Source organism: Bison bison, unplaced genomic scaffold (assembly GCF_000754665.1).
Source record: "Bison bison bison isolate TAMUID 2011002044 unplaced genomic scaffold, Bison_UMD1.0 scf7180017864093, whole genome shotgun sequence".
Taxonomy (NCBI): Eukaryota; Metazoa; Chordata; class Mammalia; order Artiodactyla; family Bovidae; genus Bison; species Bison bison.
In genome coordinates, this window is record NW_011494665.1 from 449,684 (window position 1) to 461,841 (window position 12,158).

The 12,158-nt window shown below is 56.3% G+C and overlaps 1 protein-coding gene across 1 annotated transcript in view; it reads left to right on the plus strand.

The window, feature by feature from the left end:
* The window catches only part of INSRR (insulin receptor-related receptor), a 17,020-nt gene extending 7,727 nt beyond the window's left edge, over positions 1–9,293 (plus strand). The window contains 17 exon segments of the mRNA XM_010838208.1: positions 8–157; positions 442–568; positions 2,372–2,610; positions 2,817–2,984; positions 3,077–3,272; positions 3,490–3,531; positions 3,609–3,829; positions 4,085–4,221; positions 4,306–4,468; positions 4,704–4,809; positions 5,516–5,568; positions 5,751–5,980; positions 6,655–6,765; positions 6,894–7,053; positions 7,336–7,465; positions 7,586–7,720; positions 8,202–9,293. Of these exon segments, the coding sequence (XP_010836510.1) occupies positions 8–157; positions 442–568; positions 2,372–2,610; positions 2,817–2,984; positions 3,077–3,272; positions 3,490–3,531; positions 3,609–3,829; positions 4,085–4,221; positions 4,306–4,468; positions 4,704–4,809; positions 5,516–5,568; positions 5,751–5,980; positions 6,655–6,765; positions 6,894–7,053; positions 7,336–7,465; positions 7,586–7,720; positions 8,202–8,445 (2,612 nt within the window). The 3' untranslated portion in view covers positions 8,446–9,293.
* Positions 9,294–12,158: the final 2,865 nt, after the last annotated feature.

The window sequence follows — 12,158 nt, forward strand, 5'->3', positions numbered from 1 at the left end:
GCTGCAGGGCTCACCATTCCTGTGGGCAAGATATACTTCGCCTTCAACCCACGCCTCTGCTTGGAGCACATCTACCGCTTGGAGGAGGTGACTGGCACTAAGGGACGGCAAAACAAGGCTGAGATCAACCCCCGCACCAACGGAGACCGCGCTGCCTGTAAGGCCCGACACCCCAAGCCCTGGCACCTTGGCAGTGAGAGAGGGGACCCCAAGGAACACCCAGACACACACACACACACACACACACACACACACTAGAACACACCAGACACGCTCTCAAGTGGAGGGGAGGCTTGAAGGGAACGATGGGATAAGTTCTCTTCAGAGGCCACGTTAAGGGGCAGGATGCTGCGGGGTCAGGGTGGGGGCTTGGGAGTAGGCGGCTCAAGCAGGTGTTCTCAACGTGGTCAAAAGCAGGTGTTCGCCTTTTACCCCACCCAGGCCAGACTCGCACTCTGCGCTTTGTGTCCAACGTGACGGAGGCCAATCGCATCTTGCTGCGATGGGAGCGCTATGAACCGCTTGAGGCTCGCGACCTACTCAGCTTCATTGTGTACTACAAGGAGTCGTGAGTGGCGGGGCGGGGCCAGAGAGGGGCGGGGCGGGGCGGGGCGGGGGCCAGAGCGGGGTTGCGGGTCAGAGCCTGACCAGGCAAATTTGTTGACCGCACGTAGGTGAGGGCAGAACCCTGCGGGGCTGTGGAAAGCCAGAAAGCCAAGAACCCCGAGTCTCACTCCCTTGTAGGGCTCACGTCTGGCTCTCCTCTCACTTTCTTCATCCCTCCATGCCTCAGTTTTATCTCACCCAGTGATGAAGAGCGGGCAGTCAGGATTTCTGAAAGCCCAGGAGAGGCGCCCTGCTGGGAAGACTTGGATAATTAAAGCTCAATTCACTATGCTAATGTTTTGTACTGACCACATGCTCCTGCCCCAGCAGCGGTTTGGGAAGTACCCACTAATTTGGCCAGTTTTATCCACATCTTTGCCAGCATTTCATTAAAGCCTGAGGAAGGGCGGTAGCAGGGACAAGCAAGAACCAACTGCTCTTTTCTTTGGAGAGAATGTACCGACCATAGCAGGATGGATAGTGGTTAGACCACAGGAAGGACTTCTCCAAAAGCATGGCTAGAATCAAAAATAGAAATCTTTAGAAGAGAGACATGGAGTGAAGAGTACTGTCACCCTTTACGGTAGATGGAAGATGGGAGCTACCTGGATCGGAATAATTTCCTGTGAATTAAAATGGAGAGATTTTAGTTGCTTGCTAGCACAGGGCCTAAGGGAACCCAGGTGGCACAATGGTAAAGAATCTGCCTGCCACACAGGAGACACAGGTTTGAACCCTGGGTCGGGAAGATCCCCCAGAATAGGAAACAGCAACCCACTCCAGTATTCTTGCCTGGATAAGTCCATGGACAGAGGAGCCTAGTGGGCTACAGTCCACAGTCCATGGGGCCACAGAGAGTCAGAACATAACTGAGCAACTTAGTACACACACACGCACAGAGTGGGGGAGAAAAATCTACTCACAGGGCCAATCTACTCCTAGGCCTCAGTAGAAGATGAAGGACTTTAGCATGACGAACTGGACAGTTTGTTAAAAGGAGATTCCTGAGCCCCACCCCCATAGATTCTGATTCCATTAGTCTTGGGCAGGCCCTGGACTGCCCTGTAAATCTGCATTTCTAAAAAGCTCCCAGGTAATGCTGAATCTTCTGGTCCACATATTGAGGAGTGCTAACATGGACCTCAATGTAAACCCACCCCCCAAGCTCTGGCTTGTGCAGCTCACATTCTGCATGACTATACATGGCTGCCTTGGACTCAAAGGGCAGACAGTCTTAGAGGTTTTTCAGGAAACTCCCCTGGCATCTGCCTTGCAGTGTGGCTAAGGCTGTGCTCCCTTAGATATATATACTGTGGGGTGTGTGCGTGTGTGTGTATGTGTGTGTTAGTCGTTCAGTCATGTCTGACTCTTTGCAACCCCATGGACTACAGCCTGCCAGGTTTCTCTGTCCATGGAGATCTCCAAGCAAGAATACTAGAGAGGGTAGCCATTCCTTTCTCCAGGGGATCTTCCCAACCCGGGATGGAACCCAGGTCTCCCACACTGCAGGAGGATTCTTACTGTCTGAGCCACCAGGGAAGCCCTATATACTGTGGATCATGGCTCAGTTTAAGCTCTGAGCAGATCCACTCAGTGAGTGAGTCATGCCAACAGGGCACCTACCCCAAAGGGCAGACCCACATCTGCTTCTGAATGCCCTTGCACACCCCGGGAGAAGAAGGACAGTGTCAGGCTTGGAGTGGCTCAGAGAAGAGGGGGCAGAGCTAAATGAGCCGCCCCTCAACTCCAGGGATGGCTTGTTCAGCCCATTCCAGAATGCCACAGAGTACGTAGGTCCAGATGCCTGTGGGGCCCAGAGCTGGAACCTACTGGATGTGGAGCTGCCCCTTAGCCGCACCCAGGAGCCGGGGGTGACCCTAGCCCCGCTCAAGCCCTGGACACAGTATGCCGTGTTTGTACGGGCCATCACACTGACCACAGCGGAGGACAGCCCCCACCAAGGAGCCCAAAGCCCCATCGTCTACCTCCGAACCTTACCTGCAGGTAGGCTGAAGCCTTTGGAGGGGGTGGGAGCTAGATGCCTGGACCCTACTGAGAATGGAAGAACACCAGAAATAGAGAAGCTGGGTCACTGAACACCTGGCCTACAGAGGCTGGGAGGCCGGACCTCAGAAAGAAGGGCCCATTACCAGACAGTACTTAAAAGGGGGATCTGCAGTCCCTCAGGTGTACCCTCCTCCCACCCTCAGCGCCCACAGTGCCCCAGGATGTCATCTCCACGTCCAATTCCTCCTCCCACCTGCTGGTGCGCTGGAAGCCACCGACCCAGCGCAACGGAAACATCACCTACTACCTGGTGCTGTGGCAACGTCTGGCAGAGGACAGCGACCTCTACCTCAATGACTACTGCCACCGCGGTGCGCAGGGAGGAGGCGCGGGCCGGAGGGGTTGGGGTCTCGGGCTGCGGGCGCGGCCAGGCTAACTACTTCCTTGCCCGCCGCCCCTCCAGGCTTGCGGCTGCCCACCAGCAACAACGACCCTCGCTTCGACGGAGAAGACGGGGAACTCGAGGCCGACAGGGAGCCTGGCTGCTGCCCTTGCCAGCACCCACCTCCTGGGCAGGTCCTACCACCGCTGGAGGCACAGGAGGCGTCGTTCCAGAAGAAGTTTGAAAACTTTCTACACAACGCCATCACCATTCCCAAGTGCGTCTCGGCGCGAGAAAGCCAGGCGGGAGTCCAGGGTGCTGATGGGCGGGGTTTGTGAGGGGAGGGGGGTGGGGAGGGGTTGTGGGAGGGGGGGTGGGGAGGGGTTGTGGGCGGGGCCTGAGATTGTGGGTGGGTTAGGAGGCGGTGCGCCCCTGCAGAGAGCACTGGGGCGCGTTCCAGATGAGCCTGACAGGGTCGTCTCTGGTCTTCCCAGATCCCCTTGGAAGGTGACATCCATCAATAAGAGCCCTCAAAGGTGAGCGGGGACGGAGCAGGGGCCGAGAAGAGCGGTTCCCGAGGCGGGGCCATGGCTCTGACTTGCGCCCTCTCTAGGGACTCAGGGAGGAGCCGACGGGCAGCCGAGGCCATCAGGCTTGGGGGAAACAGCTCGGATTTCAAGATCCAAGAGGACAAAGTGCCCCGGGAGCGAGCGGTGCTGAGTGGCCTGCGCCACTTCACAGAGTACCGGATCGACATCCATGCCTGCAACCACGCGGCGCACACCGTGGGCTGCAGCGCGGCCACCTTCGTCTTTGCGCGCACCATGCCCCACAGTAGGTGACCCTCCCCCAGCTCTACCCTGCCCACACACCGACCCCAAGAACCCTATCTAATTAGTGCTCTAACTAGCCAGTTTGACAACCTCCCACCTCCCTGCCCCCTCCAACCTCAGGGCCTCTCCTTGCTCACTCCTGCCAGTCCCCATAATCCCAGAGTTTCCTTGAACCTCCCAGTTTAGCCCCCTTGCGTTTGAACATGAAGGTGAGAAGAATAATTGTAGTCGAGTTGCCTGATGGCCTCTCCTGCAGGAGAGGCTGATGGTATCCCAGGAAAAGTGGCCTGGGAGGCAGCCAGCAAGAGCAGTGTTCTCCTGCGCTGGCTTGAGCCACCGGACCCCAACGGACTCATTCTGAAGTACGAAATCAAGTACCGCCGCCTGGGAGAGGTAGGCACCCCTGGAGACACCCTAACCTAGCCCCGGCCTGCCCCTCCATCCTCTTCCCAGCCAGCTATTCTGTGCTGCCCTCAGGAGGCCACAGTGCTGTGTGTGTCCCGCCTGCGATATGCCAAATTTGGGGGTGTCCACCTGGCCCTGCTGCCTCCTGGAAACTACTCTGCCAGAGTTCGGGCAACCTCACTGGCTGGCAACGGCTCCTGGACAGACAGTGTCGCTTTCTACATCCCTGGCCCGGGTATGCAGGCCTCTGACTCAGACCTGTATTCCCAAACAGCCCCACCTGGGCCCCCACCCACATCTCCCATTGTGGAAACCGCAGGCCCCTCCACCTTCCACCCCATCCGCCCCACATCCTCATCTCCCACTGTGTCCTTGACCCCCTGACTTCGCCATCTTTTTACAATTATTATTGTTTTTTCTTTTTTTCTGACTTCTCCATCTTTGACCCTCTGCTGTCTTCTGGCCACCAGAGGAGGAAGACTCTGGGGGGCTGCACGTCCTTCTCACCGTCACCCCTGCGGGGCTCATGCTGCTCATCATTCTTGCTGTCCTTGGTTTCTTCTACAGCAAGAAGAGGTGATGACGAGTCCCACTGATTCCTAACACCCTTCTTCTCTGAGCCCTCATCATAACATCAGTGCAATCAGATGGTAATAGATGAGACAGCAAAAAGGACTTCCTTAGAAACAGTAACTCTTCCCCTGGGGCACTGACTTACCTGGAGAAAAGAGACATGCTTTTTAGTTAGGGTGACCAACTTGTCCATGTTTGCCAGGGACTTTCCTGATTTTAGTAGTAACAGTCCTATATTCTGGGAAACCCCTCAGTCTGGGCATCCTGGGACTGTTGGTCACCACACTCTCAGACGGGCAGCTGAGGCCCTCCTGAGAGCTAATGAAACTGGTCCGATCATAGCAGAGAAAGAAGCAGGAAATCTCAGGATGTGTCCTGGGCTTCTTGATGTCAGATCCCTCTAGAGCTGAATATGACAGGGAACTGAGGACAGGACTTTGATTAGCTGGTTCTGAGGACTAGCTGAGGAAACCAGAGCCTCGCTACTTTTGTCTCCCTATTCCCAGCCTGTCAGACCCCAGATCCCAGGACTAGGACCAAGACTAGCTTGGGAAGTCCTTGGGGTTCCCCAGGGGTCACCCTGACCAGAGCTAAGATAGGATCAGTAACTTCCTTCCTCCTTGGAATACCCTTCTTCCTTGTCCTCTGACATGGCTCCTTCCTTCCCGAGGACCCTTCCAGGCTGACCCCCCCTCACCTCCCATTGCAGAAACAGCACCCTGTATGCCTCTGTGAATCCGGAATACTTCAGCGCCTCTCACAGTAGGTCTGGGGGTGGCTGGACAGGTGGTGTGGGGAAGGGAGACCGGAGGGGAGAAGAGACAGACTTCCAGGCCATCTTGGAGAAGGCAGCCTTGGAACCTGAGCCCTTCAAGAAGGAAGAGGGTGGGTGGAGGTGTGGCAGAGAGCAGTGTCCTTGCTTGTGACCCCCCACTTCCTCTCAGTGTACATCCCCGATGAGTGGGAGGTGCCTCGGGAGCAGATCTCCATAATCCGAGAACTGGGCCAGGGCTCTTTCGGGATGGTATACGAGGGGCTGGCACAAGGACTGGAGGTTGGAGAGGAGCCCACGCCGGTGGCCCTGAAGACCGTGAATGAGCTGGCCAGCCCACGAGAACGCATTGAGTTCCTCAAGGAAGCCTCTGTCATGAAGGCATTCAAGTGTCACCATGTGGTAAGGAAGGGTCAAGTCCAATATCAAGGTCAGAATTAGGATGAAGGTCATGTGGTTAGAGGGGAAAGATCAGAGATGATGTCAGGGCACCATCAAGTCCAGGACTGGGACTGTGGTTAGGATCCTAACTGGATTAAAAGTCATGGTAGGGCTATAACAGGATCATGGCTAGGGCTGAGATCAGTCATGGTTGAAGGTCAAATCTGAGTGTTCAGAGCATTATTAGGAGGGTGATTGGAATCAAGGTCAGAATTGAGCCAATCATGAAGACTGAGATGATAGATACAATTAAGGTCATGGATTATGGAGACTTCCCTAGTGGTCCAGTGGCTGAGATTCCATGCTCTCAATGCAGGGGGCCCAGGTTCGATCCCTAGTCAGGTAACTAGATCCCAGATGCCACAACTAAAGATCCTGTGTGCCATCAACTTAAAAAAAAAAATCCCATGTGCCACAACTAAGACCCAGCGGCAACCAAATAAATATATTTTATTTTAAAAAGGTCATGGGTTGGGGTCAAGGTCATTGTTAGGTCAAGATGAGGGTTATGGTCATGGCTAGGGTTAGGAGGGTTGTTGTCTGAGTCAGGTTGTGGTCACAGCAGAACAAGGTTTTGGCCAAGTGGGTCAAAGGGAGCTGAGTAGACCCGCAACGAGGCTCTCTCTCCATGCCAGGTACGTCTCCTGGGCGTGGTGTCTCAGGGCCAGCCAACTCTGGTCATCATGGAGTTAATGACCCGAGGGGATCTCAAGAGCCATCTTCGATCTCTGCGGCCCGAGGCAGAGGTGGGGACCAGGAAGCTTCTGGGTGGAGGAGCTGGGGAATTAGAAAGGACTTGGGCAGTTGAAGGCATAATCCTTATGCAGGAGTCCAGCCTCAAGTTCCTGTTCAACAGCCCGTCTCTTGGTTCTAGAACAATCCTGGGCTCCCACGGCCAGCACTGGGAGATATGATCCAGATGGCTGGTGAGATTGCAGATGGCATGGCCTACCTTGCTGCCAACAAGTTTGTGCATCGAGACCTAGCGGCCCGGAACTGCATGGTGTCCCAGGACTTCACTGTCAAGATTGGGGGTACAGAGGGGACCAGGCAGGTGGGGCAGCCTGGGTAGAGAGACTCCCCCAGCAAGGCAGGAGAAGACCCAGGCCTGTCCCTGATCGCCCCCTGACCTGGATCTCCGTCTCCCCATCTGAGGACAGCAGAATTCGGATGGGTGATCTCTGAGGTCCTTGGAGCCCTTACAGTCCAGGATTCCTGGAGACTGTGGAGGCGGAGGGGGTTGGGAGAGGTGCTCCTGGGGCAGGAGCTGGTGACTGGCTCTGCTGCCCCACACCCTGTCCACCCTCCCTTTCCAGACTTCGGGATGACTCGAGACGTGTATGAGACAGACTACTACCGCAAGGGCGGGAAGGGGCTGCTGCCTGTGCGCTGGATGGCCCCCGAGTCCCTCAAAGACGGGATCTTCACCACCCACTCTGACGTCTGGTGGGGCCTGGCTGGAGCGGGGGCTCAGGGGTGTGGAGGCAGGGTCTGGCATGCACTCCCTAGGGCGTGCTGAGCTGCATGAAGCATGCGGGGCTCAGGCCCTCCTCCCTGTCCTCCCAGGTCCTTCGGCGTGGTGCTCTGGGAGATCGTGACCCTGGCTGAACAACCCTACCAGGGCCTATCCAATGAGCAGGTGCTCAAGTTCGTCGTGGATGGTGGAGTCCTGGAAGAGCTGGAGAGCTGTCCGGTTCAGCTGTGAGTCACCCCAGCCTGGCCCTGCCTCAGCCCTGCCCTCTGCCAACATCTGCCCCACCCCTGGGAGTCTCTGAGGCTTCTACTTACACTGATCCCCAGCTCTGAGCCCTCCAACTTGAAATCCCCACTGCAACCCCCATTTACTCCCCTGTGACCCAAGCTCAGTTGGTGAAGAATCCGTCTGCAGTGCAGGAGACCTAGGTTACATCCCTGGATTGGGAAGATCCCCTGAAGGAGGGCATGGCAACCCACTCCAGTATTCTTGCCTGGAGAATCCCATGGACAGAGGACCCTGGCAGGCTACAGTTCATAGGGTCACAAAGAGTCGGACATGACTGAACAACCAAGCACAGCACAGACCTGAGCAGACATACTCCCCCCATGACCCCCTCCATGACCCCCTCCATCACACTCATTGACCCTCTCAGTGCAGGAGGCAGGAGGCGTGCACCTCTCTGACACTGCCCCCTACCTCCACCAGGCAGGAGCTGATGCAGCGCTGCTGGCAGCAGAACCCGCGCCTGCGCCCCACCTTTACCCACATCCTGGACAGCATACAGGAGGAGCTGAGGCCCTCCTTCCGCCTCCTCTCCTTCTATCACAGCCCAGAATGCCGGGGAGCCCGGGCCTCCCTGCTGCCCACAGATGCAGAGCCTGACTCCCCCCGAACCCCAAAAGAGGCCTCCTCAGACTTCAGCCCCCAGAATGGGGGTCCAGGACATTGAGGGGCACCCCATTCCCTGGCTGATTGGCCTCCCACAGACAGAGAGGAAGGGACCTGAGCTTTGCAGCCATGAGAGGCTGAGACGTTCACACCCCAGCCCCATGCTGAGACAGCCGAAGGAGACAGAGCAGAGCGGGACAGGCTGGGGGGTGACAGGGAGACCACAGCTGAGTCGTGGCAGGAAAGATTTTCTCAGGAATCTGAGTTCTCCATGAGAAAGTAAACAAGGCCACAGCAGGAGTGGAGATTAGACGGTGGACAAGACGCTCTGAGTGAGAGAGCCTACTCAGGCTAGAAAGAGAGGCCGATCTGCTCTGAAGGCAGGGTCTGGGGACCCCACCGGCGGTTTTGGAGCTCCTGTGGACATCCGGGGCCATCAACACGCTAGAAACCACATGAGCCACCAGACTTGGGCCTGGAAGCCTCTCTGCCCGAGTTTGGGATGCTGGGGCTGAGCGTCCAGATGGCTGCTCTTGGTACCGCTGTGTCTCACCGCCTCCCCTGCCCCACGCCATAGCGCGTGTGGGGAGAACGCAGGGACCTTGCTGAGTGGCTCCCCAGCCTGGCCTCGGGGCCTGCCTCTCCCCTTCCTCTCCTTTGCCTCACCCAGGGACCCCAAGCTTGGTGCTCCCCCTTCCTCTTCTCCAGGGCCTTCCCTCGGTGCAGATGCACCCCTTCTCCCAGGCCCTTCCCCTCCACCCCCCTCCTGCCCTGGGATTATTAAGGCCTTAAGAGCCTTGCTTCCTCCCTGCCCTGACTCCTGCCCCCCACCCCCGCCTCTCGTGGGAAGACTGGAGAAGGCATAATAAAGGCCGAGGTCTGTCTGTACCCTGGTCCCGGGCAGCCCATTATCTCTCCATCTATATGGTCTTAACACTGGATGAACTTCCTCCCTCCCTCCTTGGGGACTTGAGGTGGTGACCCTGAGGCAGTGATACAGGATAAATACACTGCTGTCAAACACCACCTCCATGAGGACCTGAGCAGCCAGGGTTGCCATGGCAGTGAAGCAGGACAATCCTGCTATTATCTGCGGCTCAGGCGGCCAGAAGTGGTTGAGCCCGGCAGGGGAACCTTTGTATCCGGCCTCCCAGCCTCACCAACCCGTCCCCCACACCTCATCTTTAGGTCATCTCTCGCTGTTTCCACTGGATAGACATTTCCTGGGGTCTCCCAGGACAGATGTGAGGCAGGCAGAACGTGGGATGGGGGAGGAGGGGTCTTGATGACATTACCAGTCCTGGCTGGATGCCCCCCTGCCAGGGCAGGGAACACGTCAGAGCAGAGTCTATGTGTCTGGCGCCCTACTGTTATGCCATCCTATGAGCAGAGACGCCCTGGAGGCATGTTAAAGGAACACTTGGGAGTTGGTTTCCAGGCTCTTATGCCAGTGCCATCAGGGCATCTGAAGGGGAGGAGTTGCAGATGAATGACTTAAAACCTTGCTGAAGGGAGTGGTAGCAAAAGGGACTGGGCCTGACTCAAGGCTTTTTAGAATCCTGTACCAGTGTTTCCTGCATCCGGATCCCTGGGGCCAGAGCTCCCATGCTACACACACAGCAGGTCTAGGGAGATTTATACTTCTAAGCGCTTGCTCACTCCAGCAGCTGTCCTGCAAACCACAGCTCCTTAAGGCATGACTGGAGTGGGTATGAGTTTGTGCAAGGCGTCTCTGTATAACAACCGCAACTCACGTGCACCATCCTGACATGGGCAGCAAGGACCTCGCATCCCACCGCACCCATGGGCCTGTCATTGGTGACTAAGGCAACAGTGACCCCTAATGGTTGCTGGCAGAATCACAGCTTAGGAAGAAAAGAGAGGGGAAGGTTGTTCTCTCCTCCCCTGAGATGCTGGTCTCAGAGAGGCCACTATCGAGTGCAAGGGAGGAGAGACTCCACACAAGAATCCTGGATCCGAGACCTGCACACTCACACAGATCACACCGGTTACCCCACACTTGCACAGGCCCAGAGAGGGCAGCAATGGCGCCCAGCTGTCTCCCCACTACCCGCGTCCCCTCACCTCCACAGGACGGAGCACGGCCTGCTCAGGAAGTGCTGGCCATCTGAATGGGGAGGGGTTTAAAGAAGGGATTGGGAGCTGAAGAAAAGAGGGCTTCAGAAAAAAAGTGTCTGTGCTTTACCTCCAGAGATGAGTAGCTGGTGACTGACCCAAAAGAATGTTTGGGAGAAGGATGTAGGGGATACTGGAAGACAAACTCTACTGCCATCTGTACGCTAGGAAAGAAACGGATGTATATTGTAAATAACTAGACTCCAATAAAATTAAAAAAAAACAACTGGATGTAATAAGGTAGCAAGAAAGATGGCAGTTAGATTTCAGAAGGGACTTCCCAACTATACAGAGAAGCTTTGCGGGGGGAGGAAGTGTCTCCTCTCTCAGAGACAGCTAGAGAGAGACAATAGGCTGACTTGGCGAGGGAGAGCGAAGACGCATGCCGCAGAAGCAGAAGGATGAATGCAGCGACTAAAAGTGTCCAGAGACACCCTTGATTTTCTCCTCTCCCCCAGACTCAGACAGAACTTCAGTAAAAATCACCTGTCACCGGCTGAGAAGGGAAGAGAATGGGGTGGAGACAGATTAGCATAAAAGAATGAAATGTTTGGGACCTCCCTGGTGGTCTAGGGGTTAAGAATCTGCCTTGCAATGCAGGGGGTGCGGGTTCAGTCCCTGGTCCAGGAACGGAGATCCCACACGCCATGGAGTAACTAAGCCCAAGTGCTGCAACAGGAGAGCCTGCGCTCTGCAGTGACAGAGCCAGCATGCCGCAACTAAGACCTAACACAGGCAAATAAAGTGAAGGTGAAGTCGTTCCGTCGAGGCCGACTCTTTGCGACCCCATGGACTGTAGCCTACCAGGCTCCTCCGTCCATGGGGTTTTCCAGGCAAGAGGACTGGGGTGGGCTGCCATTTCCTTCTCCAGGGGATCTTCCCAAACCCGGGTCTCCTGCATTGCCGACAGACGCCTTACCATCTGAGCCACCAGGGAAGCCCTCAAATAAATAAATAAATATCTGGAAAAGAATCCCATGTTTACCACCTACCCCTTTGGAACTGTTCTTATGTCCTCGTGACAAATCCCTCACTTGAGCAAAGGGATGCTGGAGGCTCTGGGTCTCGTGTTCCACCCGCTCCAAGCTCAGGATTGACTGATGCATCTTCATGGGGTAGGAGATAGGCGCCTTCTACAGTGAGGGACCCAGAGGCCTGGGCTAGGAGGTCTGAGATCAAGTGGTCAAGGGTCAGGAGGGCCGTGCCACTGGATCAGACCTAGGTGGGGGCAGGACAAGTTGGGTTACAGTTCCTCTTCCTCTAGGCTCTGGGCATAGAGCAGTAGACTGCAGCCAGGGTGGCTGCTGGGCATCATCACAGAGGGGGAAGAGCAGGGTTCCAGGACAGGAGGGCCAGCATCCTGCTCCTGCTCCCAGGCCAGCCCCAAGCCCCATGCTCCCTCCAAGTCCTGGGAACTTGGATAGCAGGGCACTGGGTCTTAGCTTCCCAGCCAGGGGGCAAATCTGGAGTAGAAACTTGAAGCTTCCCCTCGGCCTAGTGTCAGCAACGCTGTGGAAGCCCCTCCCCTGGTCCAGCGGTTGTCTGTCTTCCTCTCCAACCTTCAGTTGTGACAAAGGACAGGGGAGATGTTAGTCACAGCCATTGCCCCACAGCAAGAGGCTTCCAGCCAGAGGCTTC